The sequence below is a fragment of the Hemitrygon akajei genome, chromosome 17 (genome assembly GCF_048418815.1).
Source record: "Hemitrygon akajei chromosome 17, sHemAka1.3, whole genome shotgun sequence".
NCBI lineage: Eukaryota > Metazoa > Chordata > Chondrichthyes > Myliobatiformes > Dasyatidae > Hemitrygon > Hemitrygon akajei.
Window position 1 is genome coordinate 84,335,930 of NC_133140.1, and position 18,101 is coordinate 84,354,030.

At 43.8% G+C, this 18,101-nt stretch overlaps 1 protein-coding gene across 1 annotated transcript in view; it reads left to right on the forward strand.

Moving 5' to 3' along the window:
• Nucleotides 1-18,101, forward strand: part of LOC140740856 (cadherin-5-like) — a 106,936-nt gene that overhangs the window by 54,585 nt on the left and 34,250 nt on the right. The window contains exons 4-7 of the mRNA XM_073070421.1: nt 172-291; nt 5,568-5,735; nt 12,599-12,780; nt 16,908-17,149. Of these exons, the coding sequence (XP_072926522.1) occupies nt 172-291; nt 5,568-5,735; nt 12,599-12,780; nt 16,908-17,149 (712 nt within the window). The remainder of the gene's footprint in view (nt 1-171; nt 292-5,567; nt 5,736-12,598; nt 12,781-16,907; nt 17,150-18,101) is intronic.

Below are 18,101 nucleotides of genomic sequence, written 5' to 3' on the forward strand. Positions count from 1 at the left end.
TGGAACCTCAACAGAAATCATTTATATTTTGACCAGAAATGATAGAAGATGGGAGTGTGGTATATATGCGTTGAGTATTTTCCTGTGCCAGAGGTGTCTGACATGTGGCAGTTCTGATCTGACTATCATCAGCTTATGGCAGTTCTGATTTGATTTCTTCGCCCACCACAGGAACCTCTGTTCTGACTGTCAGTGCTCATGATCCAGATGATCCAACAGTTTACAAAAATGCCAAAGTAACGTACAAAATTCTGAGCAAGCAGAAAGATTTCATCATGGACGCACACACTGGTAAGTAGTACACATGATCTGATCAGAGCATTTCTGTCTGATGAGCGGGAAATGAACTGGAACTATTCATTTAGAGATACAGTGCAGACTAGGCCCCCGGGGCTTTCAAGCCACACTGTCCTGCAACCCCTGATTTAACCCAAGCATAATCATGGGAGAATTTACAATGACCGATTAACCTAATAACTGGTGCTTTGGACTGTGGGAGGAAACTGGAGCACCCGGAGGAAACCCACACATTCCATGGGGATACTGAGATTGAACTCTGAACTCTGATGCCCTGCGCTGTAACAGTGTCACACTAACCACTATAGTGCTGTGGCACACTATAAATTGATCTTCCATTGGAAGCACATGGTGAATCAGAGACCATCAGCAGCTTATGTAGACACCCTATGTGACTGTATACAGATGGTGAGGGATAATCTCAAACACCCTGGCCAAGGGCAATTTTGTCATTATGTCACTGCCTCTAAACTTCTGTTGGAGGAACTCAGCCTCTATGGAGGGGAATAAACAGTCAACATTTTGGTCTGAGGCTTTGTTGACTCAGGTTCTGATAAAGTATCTGGGCTCAGAATGTCAGCTGTTTATTCCCCTCCCGAGATGCTGTCTGACTTGCTGAGTTCTCCAGCATTTTATGTGTATTACTCCGATGCATCTGCAGTATCTTTTGTGTAACCTGAAGCTCAATCTCCTACTTTTCCTGGCGAACTTCCTTTACTTTCTTTGGATGAGGCATACAATGAGGTGAGGATGGAGAAGACCCCATGTCCACTACTCTGTGGGCAAATAGTGCAAAGCCAACACTTTCCTAGTGTCGCATTTGGGGTTTGATGTTCTTGGTGCTGTTTGCACAAACTGTTTGGGGTTTTTTTTGCACAAGGATGGGGTTTTGGGGTTTGCTGTTCTTGGTGCTGTTTGCACAAACTGTTTGGGTTTTTTTTGCACAAGGATGGGGTTTTGGGGTTTGCTGTTCTTGGTGCTGTTTGCACAAACTGTTTGGTTTTTTTGCACAAGGATGGGGTTTTGGGGTTTTGCTATTCTTGGTGCTGTTTGCACAAACTGTTTGGGTTTTTTGCACAAGGATGGGGTTTTGGGGTTTGATGTTCTTGGTGCTGTTTGCACAAACTGTTTGGTTTTTTTGCACAAGGATGGGGTTTTGGGGTTTGCTGTTCTTGGTGCTGTTTGCACAAACTGTTTGGGTTTTTTTGCACAAGGATGGGGTTTTGGGGTTTGCTATTCTTGGTGCTGTTTGCACAAACTGTTTGGGTTTTTTTGCACAAGGATGGGGTTTTGGGGTTTGCTGTTCTTGGTGCTGTTTGCACAAACTGTTTGGTTTTTTTGCACAAGGATGGGGTTTTGGGGTTTGCTGTTCTTGGTGCTGTTTGCACAAACTGTTTGGGTTTTTTTGCACAAGGATGGGGTTTTGGGGTTTGCTGTTCTTGGTGCTGTTTGCACAAACTGGTTGGGTTTTTTGCACAAGGATGGGGTTTTGGGGTTTGATGTTCTTTGTGCTGTTTGCACAAACTATTTGGTTTTTTTGCACAAGGGTGGGACTTTGGGGTTTGATGTTCTTTGTGCTGTTTGCACAAACTATTTGGGTTTTTTGCACAAGGATGGGGTTTTGAGGTTTTGCTGTTCTTGGTGCTGTTTGCACAAACTGTTTGGTTTTTTTGCACAAGGATGGGGTTTTGGGGTTTTGCTGCTCTTGGTGCTGTCAGCATGATTTGTTTTTTACACTTGGGAACGTCGATGTGTTTCTTTGAATTTTTTTTATTTTGTAGCTGTCTGGCGAAGACGAATTTCAGAGATGTACACTGCATACATACTTTGGTCATAGATGTATCTTGAAGTATTGTGCACAGCTTTGGTCACCATGCTATAGGAAAGATGCCATTGATCTGGAAAAGGTGCAGAGGAGATTTACGAGGATGTTTCCACACTGGCAATATTGTGTTCAGTTCTGGTTGCCACATTATAAGGCAGGGATCACAAGCTGCTGCATTTCGAGGGGATGTAGAGGAGATTTATCAGGGTACTGCCTGGATTAGAGGACATGTCTGATTCAATACAGTGAATAAGGGACTATCTAAAACAGACTAGACAATACCAATTTTGACATTATTTCCCTGCCATTTAAATCTCTCTGCACTGCCCAACAACCCACCAATTTAAAACTAGTTTAATCACAGGACAATTTTCATTGACCAGTTAATCCAATAACTGGTAAATCTTTGGACTGTGTGAAGAAACCCACGCAGTCACAGGGAGAACGTACAAAATTTCTTATGAAGGATGCCGGAATTGAACTCTGAACTGCCACACACCAAGCTGTAATAGTGTTGCATAAACCACTGTGCTACCATGACACCCACGTGTCTTCTTAGCTGTGACTGATGCAGTACCTCGGTGTACAATCTGTACTTACACTGATACTGAGGGGCAATGAGCAGGCATAGGGCACAGGTACACAAACGACCTTCAGCTAGCGCTGCTCCAGGTGAACGAGGGAAGGTGCAGCATGTTGTCTGGACTAGAGAGCATTCTTAAATGAGGGTAGGTTTGCTGAATGAGGGCTTTCCTCTTTGGAGCAAAGCAGCATGAGCGGTGACTTGATAGAGGTGTATAAGATGATAAGATCAAGGGGATGGACAGACTTTTCTCCCAGAGTGGAAATGGCCAATATGAGGGGGTATAATTTTGAGGTGATTGGAGGGAAGTATCAGGGGGATGTCAGAGATAAGTTTTTTTACACAGAGTGGTAGAGACAAACACTTCCTCAGTATTTTCCATCTCTTTTTCCACTACTTATTTACTTTATTTTTTTATATATTCTTATTGTAATTTATAGTTTTTATTACTATATATTTTAAAGTACTGATGCCACAAAACAACAAATGATGGTGATATTAAACCTGATTCTGATGCATTAGATAGATGTAACTTGTAGATAGGCATCTGAATGATAGAAAAATGGAGGGCTATGTGAGAGGGAAGAGTTAAATTGGTCTTTAGAGTAGGTTAACAGCCATTGCCTTGGGGCCAAAGAACCAGTACTGTGCTGTAATGGTCTAAGTTCTATATTTGATGTTATAGGCACAATAAGGAGATGAGTTATGGAGAGAGGTAGAGTATGCTGGGACTTTATTCCTTAGACCACAGCAGAATGAGGGGTGATTTAATCTGGTGTAACAATCATTGGGACATAGATAGGGTGAACGCACCTGCAGCCTATTTAAACGCAGTTCTCATCCACAGTTCTTGTTCATTCCTCAAGCCAGCCAGCCACAACCAGCTGCTCTGAGCTTTCACTCTCCCTGCCTAAAGCTGACCTTGTTGCCTGTTGTGCTTTCCTCTGTGCCCATGGCCAAGTTTTTATACAATCAGTAGCTAAATAGCCAGGATAATTATCACACTGCAGTCTGCGAGACAATGCTACATGTTAGTTGGTTAGTGAGGCATCAGTTACTTCTTTCACAGAAGGTAGATATTGCTGGCAAGGCCAGCATTTATTGTCTATGCTGGGTACCCTTGAGAAGATGGTGAGCTGCGTTCTTTGGGCCAGATTGAAAAGATTGCGACTGGAGGCCAGTTCAGCTTGCTGCTCTACAAGGTTTGCTCACCTCCATGCTGAACTGAAGCTGTCACCTGCAACTAACAGGCTACTGGATTTGCTGCAGTGATATCTGGCTTCCCAAATGTGGACTTGCTTTCATGAATTTCAGTTTGCACAATTTGTTTTTTTCTGCCCTTTGGATGTTTGATGGTATCTTTTTTTAATGGTTTCCTTGGGTTTCATTGTTTTGTGGCTGCCTGTAAGGAGATGAATCTCTCGGTTGTATACAGTATAAATACTTTGAGATTAAAGGTACTTTGAACTTTGAAGTGGAGGTGCTCCCCTGGTGTTATTGGGCAGTAGAGTCCTGGATTTAGACCCAGTGTGGAAGTTGTGGTAAGGCAAGGGTTAAAGACAACATCCAAGTAAGAATGGAAGGATGTGAAATGCACCCAACAACTCAGGGACAATTGCTTTACCAACTCCAAAACGTCACTGGTTGTCAGCTTGTAGTTTCTATCGACTTTTTACATTTCTACTGTGAATGGCGATTGATCTTGCAAGGAAAGAATTCAAACATACATAATTTGCCAAATGGTCAAAATCCATAACTGATAAGCTAATTCTGTATAGAAATAGCAGTTTTCAAGTTCAAATTCAAATTCCAGTTTAACTATCATTGAACCATACATGAACTAGCTGGTGGTGTTGTGGGTTCCACACCAGAGTTTGAGGTGACTGATCTGGCTGTCTCCTTGCATGCTTTCCATCTGTGCTGAGCGTCGAACTAGCAACCTGGCCGCATAAAAGAGCAGACAAATGCTAAAGAAATGGCAAGGTTGCTGCCTGGTGCAGTGGAACAACAAATACATGAATACCAATGAATACAGCGAAACGAAACAGCGTTCCTCCGCGGCCAAGGCGCAAAACACAGTACCAGACGCACACAGCACAAAGCACACATAACACGTATAAGATAGCAATTAAACATACCATGGAGCACGCACGCATGCAATCCAGCTTATCATTTCACCAATCGAATAATGGAGGGCAGCAGCAACAAAAGAGGCCAGCCCCCCCCAACCCAGCATGGACGTCGCACTACACCTCCTCCGGCATCTTCTGTCCTGGCTTCTGAACAGTGTGGATGACAGGGACCATGCTGTGCTCCTTGTGCACGAGTAAATGAAGTATGTCTGTGCCGTTTGTGAGCATGCATTCTGGGCACAGTTATTTCAGTTAATATCGATGACGATGCCAGCAGTGAATGATACCTTCCCAAGGTAGGATGCTGTTTAACTTGGAGTGAACGTGTGTTCCATACACACGCTGACTTTGTCCTTCTTGGTGAAAGGTTGCTGGTTTGGGGAGATAGTGGGTGAGTGACTGCAGTAGTTTATCAATAATATACACTGGTGATGAGGGAGGGATGCGTATTGAATGGGGCGCCAATTAAACAGGCTGTGTTGGCTGGGCTGGTGTCAGGCTTCTTGGCCAACTTGTGCCAACTCCACACAAACAGAGGACGGGATTGAACCCGGGTCTCTGCAGGCGAGAGACAATGGCCCTGCCAACTGGTGAGAATGTTGAAACTTTTTGAGAACTTTCTGAAGTTTTTACATAAAGATGGCCTTCCTTTGCAGAAAGTTTTGCCTGTGAAGAATCCCACATTCAGAATCATAAAAGGATGCTCTTAATTAATTTTTTTTTAACCTAGGAATCATATATGTACACAACTCAGAACTGGACAGAGAAACGAAGAAAAATTATCAGCTGGTAGTACAGGCCAAGGACATGGAATTTGAAACAGGAGGAAAGAGTTCTTCAGCAACTGTGTACATCTCTCTGACTGACATCAATGACAACGCACCCTACTTCGAGAAAAGTAAGATCTATTTCTGACTACTGGTGACCAAAGTCAGGGACATAGCATGCAGCATCTCCTCATGCACGGCAGACCTTAACTTTAGTTCCACTGCTGAAATAGTTTGTATCCACAGCTGAGAAATACCATAGAACTCAGGCTGTCAAAGTCCAATTAATACCCCAGCATTCCAAAATCAATGAGGAAAGATAAAAGCAGAAAATGCCGGAAACAACCAACAAGTCAGGAAGTATTTCAGACTAAGAATTCTTAGCAGTGTGGAGGTATGAGGGATCTTGGGGTCCAAGTTCATAGATCTCTCAAATTTGCCGTGCAAGTTGATAGGGTTGTTAAGAAGACTTGGTGTGTTGGTCCTGATTCATCAGGGGACTAAGTTCATGAGCCACAAGGTAATATTGCAGCTCTATAAAAATCTGGTCATACCACACCTCAAACATTGGAGAGCCTGCCTTAAGGTTAAGTGAGCTAGGTCTTTTAAAGCAAAGGATGATGAGAGGCAATTCGATAGAGGTATACAAGATGATAAGCTACATAGAGTAGAAACCAATGCCTTTGTCCCATGGTGGCAATGGCTAATAACAGTTGACATTCTTTTAAGGTGATTGGAATATCAGAGGTAGGTGTTTTTTTTTCCACAGAGAGTGGTGAGTGCAGAGAATGCACTCCCAGGCTAGTGCTAGAGGCAGACACTAAGTACAAAGTAAATGTATTATAGAAGTACATATATATCTGCAGCTACAACCCTGACATTCATTTTCCTGTGGGCATGCTCAGCAAACCTACAGAATAGTAACTATAACAGAATCAATGAGTGGCCAACAAACTGGGGCCATAAGACACAGGAGCAGAATTAGGCCATTCAACCCAGCGAGTCTGCTCCACCATTCTGTCATGGCCGATCCTGGATCCCACTCAACCCCATACACCTGCCTTCTCACCACATCCTTTGATGCCCTGACCAATCAACTTCTGCTTTAAGTATACCCGCAGACTTGGGCTCCACCACAGTCTATGGTAGAGCATTTCACAGATTCACCACCCTCTAGCTAAGAAAATTCCTCTTTACCTCTGTTCTTAAAGGTCACCTGGGAGTCTTGCACTAGGACTCCTAAGTTTGAATTTTCTCCCCAGTTAGATAATAGTCCATACTATTGTTCCTTTTACCAAAATGTATTCTCATACATTTCCCAACACTGTATTCCATCTGACACTTTTTGCCAATTCTTCCAATTTCCAATTCTTCCAATTTCCATTCTTCCAAGTCCTGCTTCAATGACATTGCTTCTTCAGCACCACCCCTCCACCTATCTTTGTATCATCTGTAAACTTTGTCACAAAGGACTTTCAACCAGAGTGCAGAAAACAACAAATTGTGCAAATACAAAAAGAAGAAGCAATAATATCAATAATTAAGCTATAAATATCAAGAACATAAGATGAAAAATCGATATTAAGGATTTTTAAGGAAGTCTTAGCTAGGCATATGGATAAATGAAAAATGGAGGGTTATGCGAGAAAGAAACGTTAGATTGATCTTGGAGTAGATTAAAAGGCCATCACAGCATTCTGGGCTGATGAACCTGTACTGTTCTGTGTTTTGTGTTCAAAAGGACATTTCACGTCAACAGATTTTTCATGTTCCACTTTTGATATCCAATCTAAGTTCTCTGCTTTAAGGATATTAGACCATAAGACATAGGAGCAGAATCAGGCCATCTGGCCCATTGAGTCTGCTCTGCCATTCCATTATGGCTGATCCTTTTTTTTCTATATCCTCCTCAATCCCAGTTGCCAGCCTTCTCCCCGTAACCTTTGATGCCATGTCCAATCAAAAACCTATCAATCTCTGCCTCAAATACACCCAATGACCCGGCCTCCACAGCTGCATGTGGCAACAAATTCCTCAAATTCACCACCATCTGACTGAAGAAATTTCTCTGCACCTCTTTTATGAAAGGAAACCCATCTATCCTGAGGCTGTGCCCTCTTGTTCTAGTCTCTCCCACCGTGGAAAACATCCTTTCCACATCTACTCTGTCTAGGCCTTTCAACATTCGAAGGGTTTCAATGAGATCTCCCCTCATCCTTCTGAATTCCAGCAAGTACAGACGCAGAGCCATCAAACGTTCCTCGTACGATAACCCTTTCATTCCTGGAATCATCCTTGTGAACCTTCTCTGGACCCTCTCCAATGCCAGCACATGTTTTCTATGATGAGAGGCCCAAAACTGTTCACAGTACTCAAGGTGAGGCCTCACCAGTGCCTTATAAAGCCTCAGCCTTGTTGCCCTATTACAGATTGCCAGGTCTGATGTGGTGGCCGTCACTCAATCGTGGCTTCTAGTTGGGAGCTGAATGTCCAAGGTTACATGTTATATAGGAGGGATAGGAAGGTAGACAGAGGGGGTGGTGTGGCTCTACTGGTAAAGAATGGCATCAAAGCAGTAGAAAGACGTGACATAGGATTGGAAGATGTTGAACCCTTGTGGGTTGAGTTAAGAAACAGCAAGTGTAAAAGAACTTTGATGACAGGCCTTCCAACAGTGGCTGGGAGGTGGACCACAGGTTACAACAGGAAATAGAAAAGGTGAGTCACAAGGGCAGTGTTATGGTAGTCATGGGAGACTTTAACATGTAGGTTGATTGGAAAAATCAGGCTGGTAATGGATCTCAAGACAGTGAGTTTGTTGAACACAGAAGAGATAGCTTTCCAGAGCAGTTTGTCGTTGAGCCTACTAGGGGATCAGCTATACTGGATGGGGTGGATTGTAAAGAATCAGAGGTGATTAGGGAGCTTAAGGTAAAAGAACCCTTAGGAGCCAGTGATCACAATATGATTGTGTTGAACTTGAAATTCGATAGGGAGAAAGTAAAGTCTGATGTAAAGTCAGTATTTCAGTGGAGTAAGGGAAATTACAGTGGAATGAGAGAGGAGTTGGCCAAAGTAAACTGGAAGGAGATGCTGGCAGGGATGTCAGCAGAGCAGCAGTGGTGTGAGTTTCTAGGAAAAATGAGGAAGGTGCAGGACATGTGTATTCCAAAAATGAAGAAATACTCAAATGGCAAAATAGTACAACCGTGGCTGACAAGGGAAGTCAAAGCTAGTGTAAAAGCAAAAGAGAGGGCATACAACACAGCAAAAATTAGTGGGAAGATAAGTTTTAAAAACCTACAGAGAGCAACTAAAAAACTCATTAGAAGGGAAAAGATGAAATATGAAAGCAAGCTAGCAAATAATATCAAAGTGGATAGTAAAAGTTTTTTCAAGTATGTTAAAATAAAAGAGAAATTAAAGTGGATATAAGATTGCTAGAAAATGAGGCAGGAGAAATAATAACGGGACAAGGAGATGGCTGCTGAACTAAATGAGTATTTTGCGTCAGTCTTCACTGTGGAAGACACAAACAGTATGCTTGATGTTGTAGTGTGTAACGGAAGAGAAGTGGGTGCAGTCACTGTTACAAGAGAAAAGGTACTCAAAAAACTGAAAGACCTAAAGGTACATAAATCACCCGAACCAGATGAACTGCACCCTAGGGTTCTGAAAGAGGTAGTGTTAGATTGTGGTGGCATAAGAAATTGACTTTCAAAAATCATTGGACTCTGACATGGTGTCAAAGGACTGGAAAATTGAAAATGCTACTCCACTCTTTAAGAAAGGAGGAAGGTAGCAGAAAGGAAATTATAGACCAGTTAGCCTGACCTCAGTTGTTGGGAAAATATTAGAGTCAATTGTTAAGAATAAAGTGATGGAGAACTCGGTGACACAGGACAAGATAGTACAAGTCAACATGGTTTCCTTCAGGAAAAGTCCTGCCTGATGAATCTGTTGGAATTCTTTGAGGAGATTACAAGAAGGATAGATAAAGGGAATGCAGTGGATATTGTATATGTGGACTTTCAGAAGACCTTTGACAAGGTGCCACACATGAGGCTGCTTACCAAGTTAAGAGCCCATGGTATTACAGGAAAGTTACTAACATGGTTAGAGCATTGGCTGATTGGTAGGAGGCAGCGAGTGGGAATAAAAGAATCCTTTTCTGGTTGAGTGCCAGTGACTAGCGGTGTTCCGCAGTGGTCGATCTTGGGACCACTTCTTTTCATGCTGTATATAAATGATTTAGACAATGGAATAGTTGGCTTTATTGCCAAGTTTGCAGATGATGCAAAGATTGGTGGAGGGACAGGTAGTGTTGAGGAAACAGGTAGGCTGCAGAAGGACTTAGACAGATTAGGAGAATGGGAGAAGAAGTGGCAAATGAAATACAATGTTGGAAAATGCATGGTCATTTGGTAGGAGAAATAAAGGTACGGACCATTTTCTAAACAGTGAGAAAATCTGAAAATCTGAGATACAGAGGGACTTGGGAGTCCTTGTGCAGAACACCCTAAAGGTTAACTTGCAGGTCGAATCAATGGTGAGGAAGGCAAATGCCATGTTAGCATTCATTTCAAGGGGTTTAGAATACAAGGGTAAGGATATTGATGGGAAGTGAGGTAGGAAAAAGCTTAGAAGCCTTATATTCAGTTGGGAGGAGACTTGCTGTGTGTGAGTGCCAACACAGAAGACATGAGCTGCACCAAGATGTGGACACTGGACCTCTGGTGTGGAGATGTGTAGAGATTGGACCTCTAATGATGCAGACCGTAATGAATATTGAGAGGGTGCGGTGAGATGAACCTTCAGTGGAACTGTGAGCTCAACAATTCAGACTGTTCCCTCACCACAAAAGAAGGTTAAGGATGAGAATGAAGCGAGTTTGTCAATCGGCTAAACTTGCCCAGCATTCTCGAGAAATTCTGAACCAACAATATTTTGTTTTGTGGAAAGTCAAAGCTGTTGTGTGGGTCAGGGTTAGTTCTGGTCTGATAGAGATGTAGGAGCAGAACTAGGCCATTTGGCCCATCGATTCTGCTCCACCATTCCATCATGACTGATTATTTATCCCACACAAGCCTATTTCTTGCCTTCTCCCCATAAAACAAAGAGGAACCTATCAACCTCTGCTTTAAATTTACCCATTGCATTGGAATTTGTTAGCATTGGGATTAGGGCTTTTAATCAAGTGATAAAGATTAGCTATATTTATCACATGTTCATTGAAATACTGAAACATGAGTTGTTTTGTGCCCAGTCAGCGGGGATGCTGGGAGTAGCCCACACTTTGCCATGCTTCCGACACCAACACAGCATGCCCACAGCTCACTAACCCGAAACATATACCTTTGGAGTGTAGGAGGAAACTGGAGCACCCGGAGGAAACACACAAAGACACAGGGAGAATATTCAGACTCCCTACACAGAGTGACAGAATTTAAACCCTAATCAGTGATCGTTGGCACTGTAAAGCAATGAGCTAACCACTACGCTACTGCGCCACAGGCAGTGATGATACAAAGTAATTTATTATCGAACTACATATACGACAGACTAGCGCCATGGCAGATTGCAACATCGAAACAGCCAACTGTTGCTCTCCCCTCTCGCTGTTGCAGGAGTGATATCTGTCTCTCCCCTCTAGTGCAAGAGAGCCTGTCTGAGATGTCGACGTGTTGGGATGGATAGTAGTTCTTGCTGGACTCTAGATTACGGTCTCTGGGGGCTTTGCTGCTGCTTGTTTGGTGGGTGGGGGGGGGGTGATGCGTTTGCTGGAGCAGTTGGGGGAGGGAGTGGGAGGAGGGTTGATGCATTTGATCTATTGCATCCGGTGCTCCCGGTGCGGCCTCCTCTACATCCGTGAGACCCGATGCAGATTGGGGGACCGCCTCGTCGAGCACCTCCGCTCCGTCCGCCACAACAGACAGGATCCCCCGGTTGCCACCCACTTCAACTCTCCTTCACATTCCCGTTCGGATATGTCCATACATGGCCTCCTCTACTGCCATGATGAGGCCAAACTTCAGATAGAGGAACAACACCTCATATACCGTCTGGGTAGTCTCCAGCCCCTTGGTATGAACATCAAATTCTCCAACTTCTGGTAATTCCCTCCCTCTCCCTTCCCCCATCCCACTTTCACTCTGTCTCCTCTTCTAGCTGCCTATCACCTCTCTCATGATTCTGCCTTCTTCTACTACCCATAGTGCTTTCCCCTTAGATTCCTTCTTCACCTCTCCTGCCTATCCCCTCCCTCCTTCCCCTCCCCCACCCCTTGATCTCTCCTCTGATTGGTATTTCACCTGGCACCTTCCACCCTCCCCCCACCTTCTTTATAGGGTCCCTGCCCCCTCCTTCTTTAGTCCCGACGAAGGGTCTCGGCCTGAAACATTGACTGCTCCTTTCAACGGATGCTGCCTGACCTGCTGAGTTCATCCAGCTTTTTTCTACGTCTTGATTTGACCACAGCATCTGCAGTGTACTTTGTGTTGATGCATTTGATGCTGCTTTTGCATGGGAGGGGGATGAAGGGCTTTGGGGGTCTAACGTTTTCAGTCATTCATTCTTCGGGGATATTTTTTCTGTTTCATGGATGTCTGTGAAGAGTAGGAATTTCAAGTTGTAAACTAGACATTCTTTGATATTAAATTGAACCATTGGACCATGTACAGTAATGTCCTGAGATTCATTTTCTTGCAGGCATTTACAGTGGAACAAAGAATCAAAAGTACAATAGAATGAATGGAAAACTACACACAGAGTGATGATCAGTGTCTCCTGCCCCGTAACCCACTTACCGTCATTAAACAAGTACTTAGTATTTTCCAGTCAAGTCCCAGCCCGGATTAATGTGAGCAACACATAAAATGCTGAAGAAACTCAACGGGTCAGGCAACAACTATGGTGGGGAATGGACAGTTGACATTTTAGGTCAAGAGGTCTCTTTTATGGGTCTGAGTAATGTGGAGTTTTGTTGTCTGAGCAGGCAAATATATCTATAAGGTGCCAGAAAACACCTCGGTTGGAGTTGAATTTGGACGAGTGGAGGCAAAGGATCTCGATGAAGGAGAGAATGCGAAGATCTTGTACACAATTGAACCTAACAACCAGATGCTTCAGATCACAACCCATCCACGTACACAGGAATGTGTGATAATGCTACAAAAGGTAAATTTTCATTAATGATAAAATTCTAAAACATATTCTTTACTGTCTCTGCCCAGAGACCGTGTAACAGGACAGTGTAGAGGAAGATTTATCCTGTATCAAATGAATGTTGTCTCTGCCCTGAGATTCTGTGACAAGGCAGTGTAGAGAGAGCTTTACTCTGTCTCTAATGAGTGCTATCCCTGCTCTCGGACTGTGTAGAGGGAGCTCTATCCTACAGTTTCTCTGTACTTGGATACAAAGATTTATGACACTGGAAATCTGAGAATGTGAAAAGGCTCCTTGCTCTGGGATGCTAAGAGACAATTTCATAGAGATCTTGAAATGAAGGGAGATTTTGATGGTGTTAGTTCAGAGGGAATGTGTTCAACTGAAGACCACAGCAGGAAACCATCAATGAAAGAGAGTCACCAGGAATCCCAGTGGGGAATTCAGAAGAGATTTCTTTGACCAAAGAGTGTGGGAAATATGGTATTCGTCCCACAGGGTGAGACGTGCAAGTGGAGATATATTTAAGGGGAGCTTGAGGGAGATGCAAAGTGATGATTACCCTAGTATGATAAGACCATAAGAGGAGCAGAATTGGGCCATTTCACCCATCGAGTCTGCTTCGCCCTTTCATCATGGCTGATTTTCTCAGCCCCAGTCTCCTGACTTCTCCCCGTATCCCTTCCTGCTCTGGCTAATCAAGAATCTATCAAACTCTGCCTTAAATATACCCAATAACTCTGCCTCCACAGCCACCTGTGGCAACGAATTCCACAGATTCCCCACTCTCTGACTAAACCCAAAATGGGAAAAACTACCTTGGACATTAGCGTTGACTAGATGGGCTGCATGGGTTATTGGAAGCACTAAGAGGTGATTTTTTTTTTGTTTGCGATGTGGTTTGCTCATGGTGGGGCTATGAGACCGTAAAGCTATGTCCTCTCATTTTAGACTCTGCTATTCTGGGAAAAAGATAAGCCGTCCACCCTATCAAGTTCAAGTTTATTGTCATCTGACTGTACATATATACAAACAAATGAAACAATGTTCCGCCAGATCATGGTGCACCCACAAAACATACATCACGCACAGCACATGAAACAAAATTTTACCATAAATAAGTTAATAAAAGATCATTCAAAGTGCATGTAGTGCACAGCACAGGTAAACAGTGCACGTATATACAACCAAATGAAACAACATTGACCAGAGTTATCATCATCATTTTGTGCCATGTGGTATGATGTGGGTGATCCATGGTCTTCCATCGGTCTTTAATCTGAGAAGTTTTAATAAACTCTTCAAAACTTTTGTCTGTCCGTCCCCTTGATGTAACTCATGAATGTCATGTGCTATGACCCTAACTTTTTCTTCCGTTAATTTTTCCCGTCACTGCACCCACAAAACGTATATACAACCAAATCAAACAACATACCCAGTCCAGCAGTCTTGGTCCTGATGTCCCTGTACTTCTTTCCTGGTGGTAGTGGGTCAGCGAGATTGTGGGATGCGTGGTAGGGACCCTCAACGATGCTCTGGGCCCCTCATCAGCAACGCTCCTGGTAAATGTCACAAACAGCGGGGGGGGGGGGGGGGTTGAGACGCAGGTAATCCTCTCGTGTATGCCTTTCCTAATTTAATTCACTTCTATCAATCCACTCCTCAGTCTTGGACACTGCAGAGAAATCAACCCAATTTTGTCCAACCTCTCCTTATGGCTAATACTCTCTAATCCAGACAGCATCCTGGTGAACCTCTTCTGCAGCCTTTCTAAAGCCTTCATATCCTTTCTGTAATGGGGTGACCAGAACTGAACACAACACTCCAGAAGTGGTCTAACCAAAACAGTATCATGATTCCTTCATCCTTGTACTCAGAGCCCCATCTGAAGTAGGCAAGCACACCAAACGCAACCTTCAGCACCTTGTCTACCTCGTTCTCCGTATTCAGGGAACTATTCACAGTACTGTGCAAAAGTCTTAGGGACCCTAGATTTTTTATATAGCTTCAGATGGCATGGCCTCCACAGGTCCCTGTCTGGATTAACTGGAGAGACAGCCAGAGTCTGCAGAAGAACTGTGAACAACCTTACAGCCGATTTTCTTATAAAACTGTACAACAGTGTACCTAAGAGAACTGATGCAGTTTTGAAGGCAATGGGTGGTCACACCAAATATTAACTTGATTTAGATTTTTACTATTTATTGCTCTTTATAGTCTTTTCAATATTTGGAAGCCTTTCATTTCATTATTTTTGAAAGTATCTTAGCTTTACAGAATGTTTTTACATGTGCCAAAAACTTTTGCACAGTACTGTAGCCATATCCCTAGCTCCCTCTGTTATACAAACAAAGCCCAATTGTTTGACACGTCCTGCCCTGATGTAACTTTTCCCCTACACCTGGGACATATTTAAATTGAGGTTGCTGGGACTTGAGGACCTGAGTTATAGGGAATGGTTGAGTAAGTTAGGATTTTATTCCCTGGAGTGTAGGAAAATGAGAGACGATCTTATAGAGGTATACAAAATTACAAGGGTGCAGATAGAATAAATTCCCCTGAGGTTGGGCAAGACCAGAACTGCAGGTCATGGGTTTATGGTGAGAGGGGAAATACTTATGGAGAGTTAGAGAGGAACTTCTTCATTCAGAGGGTGGTGTAATTGTGGAATGACCTGCCAACGGAAGTGGTGGATGTGGGTTCAATTATAACACACAAGAGATACTTTATATTTCTTTTTGTAGCTTTTAGTAACTTTTAATGTATTGCACTGTTCTGCTGTCACAAAACAAGAGATTTCACGTGATACAGAAGGTAGGTGATAATAAATCTGATTCTGTGAATTTGGATTGATGTGTGGATGGGGGCGGTATGGTGGGCTATGGTCAGGGTGCAGGATGATGTGATGAGGCAGAAGACCAGGCCAGCACAGTGAGATGGGCTGAAGGTCCTGTTTCTGTGCTGTATTGCTCTATGGCTCAATGACTACATGACTAACATAGAACAGTACAGCACGGGAACAGGCCCTTCAACCCATCATGACTGTGCTAGCCATGATTCCAAATGAAACTAATCCCATCTGACTGCACATGATCCAGAGGCCTCCACTCACTTCACCGTCATTTGTCTGTGTAAATGCCTCTTAAATGACGCATTGCATCTGCTTCTACCACCTTGCTGGCAGCCTGTTCCAGTCACCCAACACTCTCTGAGTAAAACAGAGTTGCCCCATACATTTCCCATTAACTTTCCCCGTCTCACCTTCAATCTAGACTCTCCTAGTACTTGATGTATCTACTCTGGGAAGACAAAACATTTTTCTACCCTGGTCTTGCTTCATAATTGTACATATATCTGTCAGGTCTTCACTCAGCCTCTGATATCCCAGAAAAAAAATGACCCAATTCTGTCCAACCTCTCCTTATTGTTTGTACTCCCTGGTCCAGGCGGTATCCTGGTGAGCCTCCTCTTCCAACCGGAAATCCACACACTTTGAGAGCAGCAGGACCAAAGTGTCACACAACCCTGCTTCCCTGGCCTAGCCAGAAGACCAGGGGACATGGGAGCAGAGTTAGGCCATTCAGCCCATTAAGTCTGCTTTGCCATTCCATCATGGCTGATTTATTATCCCTCTCAAACCCCATTCTTCCGCCTTCCCCATAACTTTTGGCACACTTACTAATCAAGAACCTATCAACCTTTATTTTAAATATACCCAATGACTTGGCCTCCACAGTTGTCTGTGGAAATGAATTCCAAAGATTCACCATCCTCTTCATCCCTGCTGGAAAGGGACATCCTTCTATTCTGAGGCTGTGCCCTTTGGTCCTGGACTCACTCACTATAGGTAACACCCTCTCCACATCCACTCTGTTGAGGCCTTTCAATAGTCAATAAGTTTCAATGAGATGCTCCTCATTCTTCTAAACTCCAGCAACTACAGGCCCAGAGCCATCAAACACTCCTCATACATTAACCCTTTCATTCCAGGGATCATTTTCGTAAATTTCATCCGGACCCTCTCTAACGCTGAGGGAAATGTTCATAGTTGTCTCTTTAGGGAATTTGTTCACCTGCAGTACAAATCTTTCCCCTTCATTGAGTTGAGCTGAGCTGATCACTGCTTTCGATCCTAACAGCCCCTGGACTTTGAGACCAAGCGACTACACCATGTCCGAGTGGAAGCAGAGAACCCCACGCCAGTGAAGGGGAAAAGGTACAAGAACAGCACCACACTGGTGATCGAGGTGCTGGACGTTGACGAGCCTCCAGTGTTCATCCGTTCTCCGTACAGCTTCAAGGTGCGTGAGAACCGGCCCAAGTCCACTCGAGTGGGACTTGTTTCTGCAAGAGACCCGGATCAGGCAAAGAATCGCATCAGGTGAGAGGTTAAACCACGATGCAGTCAACTTTCAAGTGCAAGTTCTTGTCTTGGGCATTCACACCCAGGGTATAATTGCCAGGAAAGTTGCCTTTCTCCACCAGCAGAACACTATTGGTCTAGGTGCAGGTCAATGGGACTAGGCAGTTTAAAAAGTATGACATGGACTGGAAAGGCCAAAGGGGCAGTTTCTGTTCTGTAGTTTTCTATCACTCTGCACTGCAGACATGACAACTGAAAGTTAACATAAACTTAAATTACCTTGAGGCCCTCTGTTGGTTGGGGTCAACCTTGGATGCTGCGTCCCATCTGTCTACGTGATATGCAAGCCAGAACAGTATGGCGTACAAGCTGTCGCCAGTGCAGCAAGCCCTCCGTCTCCACGCAGCTGATGAATTCAAAAGAAATGGTGGAGACTGATACAGCTTGGCACCAGCGGTGTCACAGGAGTTTGCCAGTCGGCATAGAACTCAACGTAGGACCGTCTTAGGGACTCCAGCTCCGGATTTTTCCTCAGGGTTTACTCCTGAAGCTTTCCCCATGAGAGGGTATAGACACAAGGGAATGGAAGTTCGAGATCAGAGTTTTCCTTCATCTAGATGAGCTGCCAACGACAGCTGATGAGCCCCATCTGCTTGAAGCAGCTGGATTTAAAGCACCAGTAACCCACCTTTGCTGCTTCTCCAGTCAGTAGAGACAGTTCCGCACACGTGAAGGCCAGGAACTGGATTTGGATGTCAGAGGCTATTCGAGACGCAGGGCATTGAGAGCATTTAAGTTTCCCACTGCCCTCTAGCCTGGCTATGACAACCTTAAGGAACCTCAAATTAACCAAGTTAAACATCAAAGTTCAAAGCACATTTATTATCAATGTATAAATTGTATAACCTTGAGATTGGTCTGCTTACACAAAGCAAGAAACCCGAACGAAGACAATTTAAAAAAAAGACCA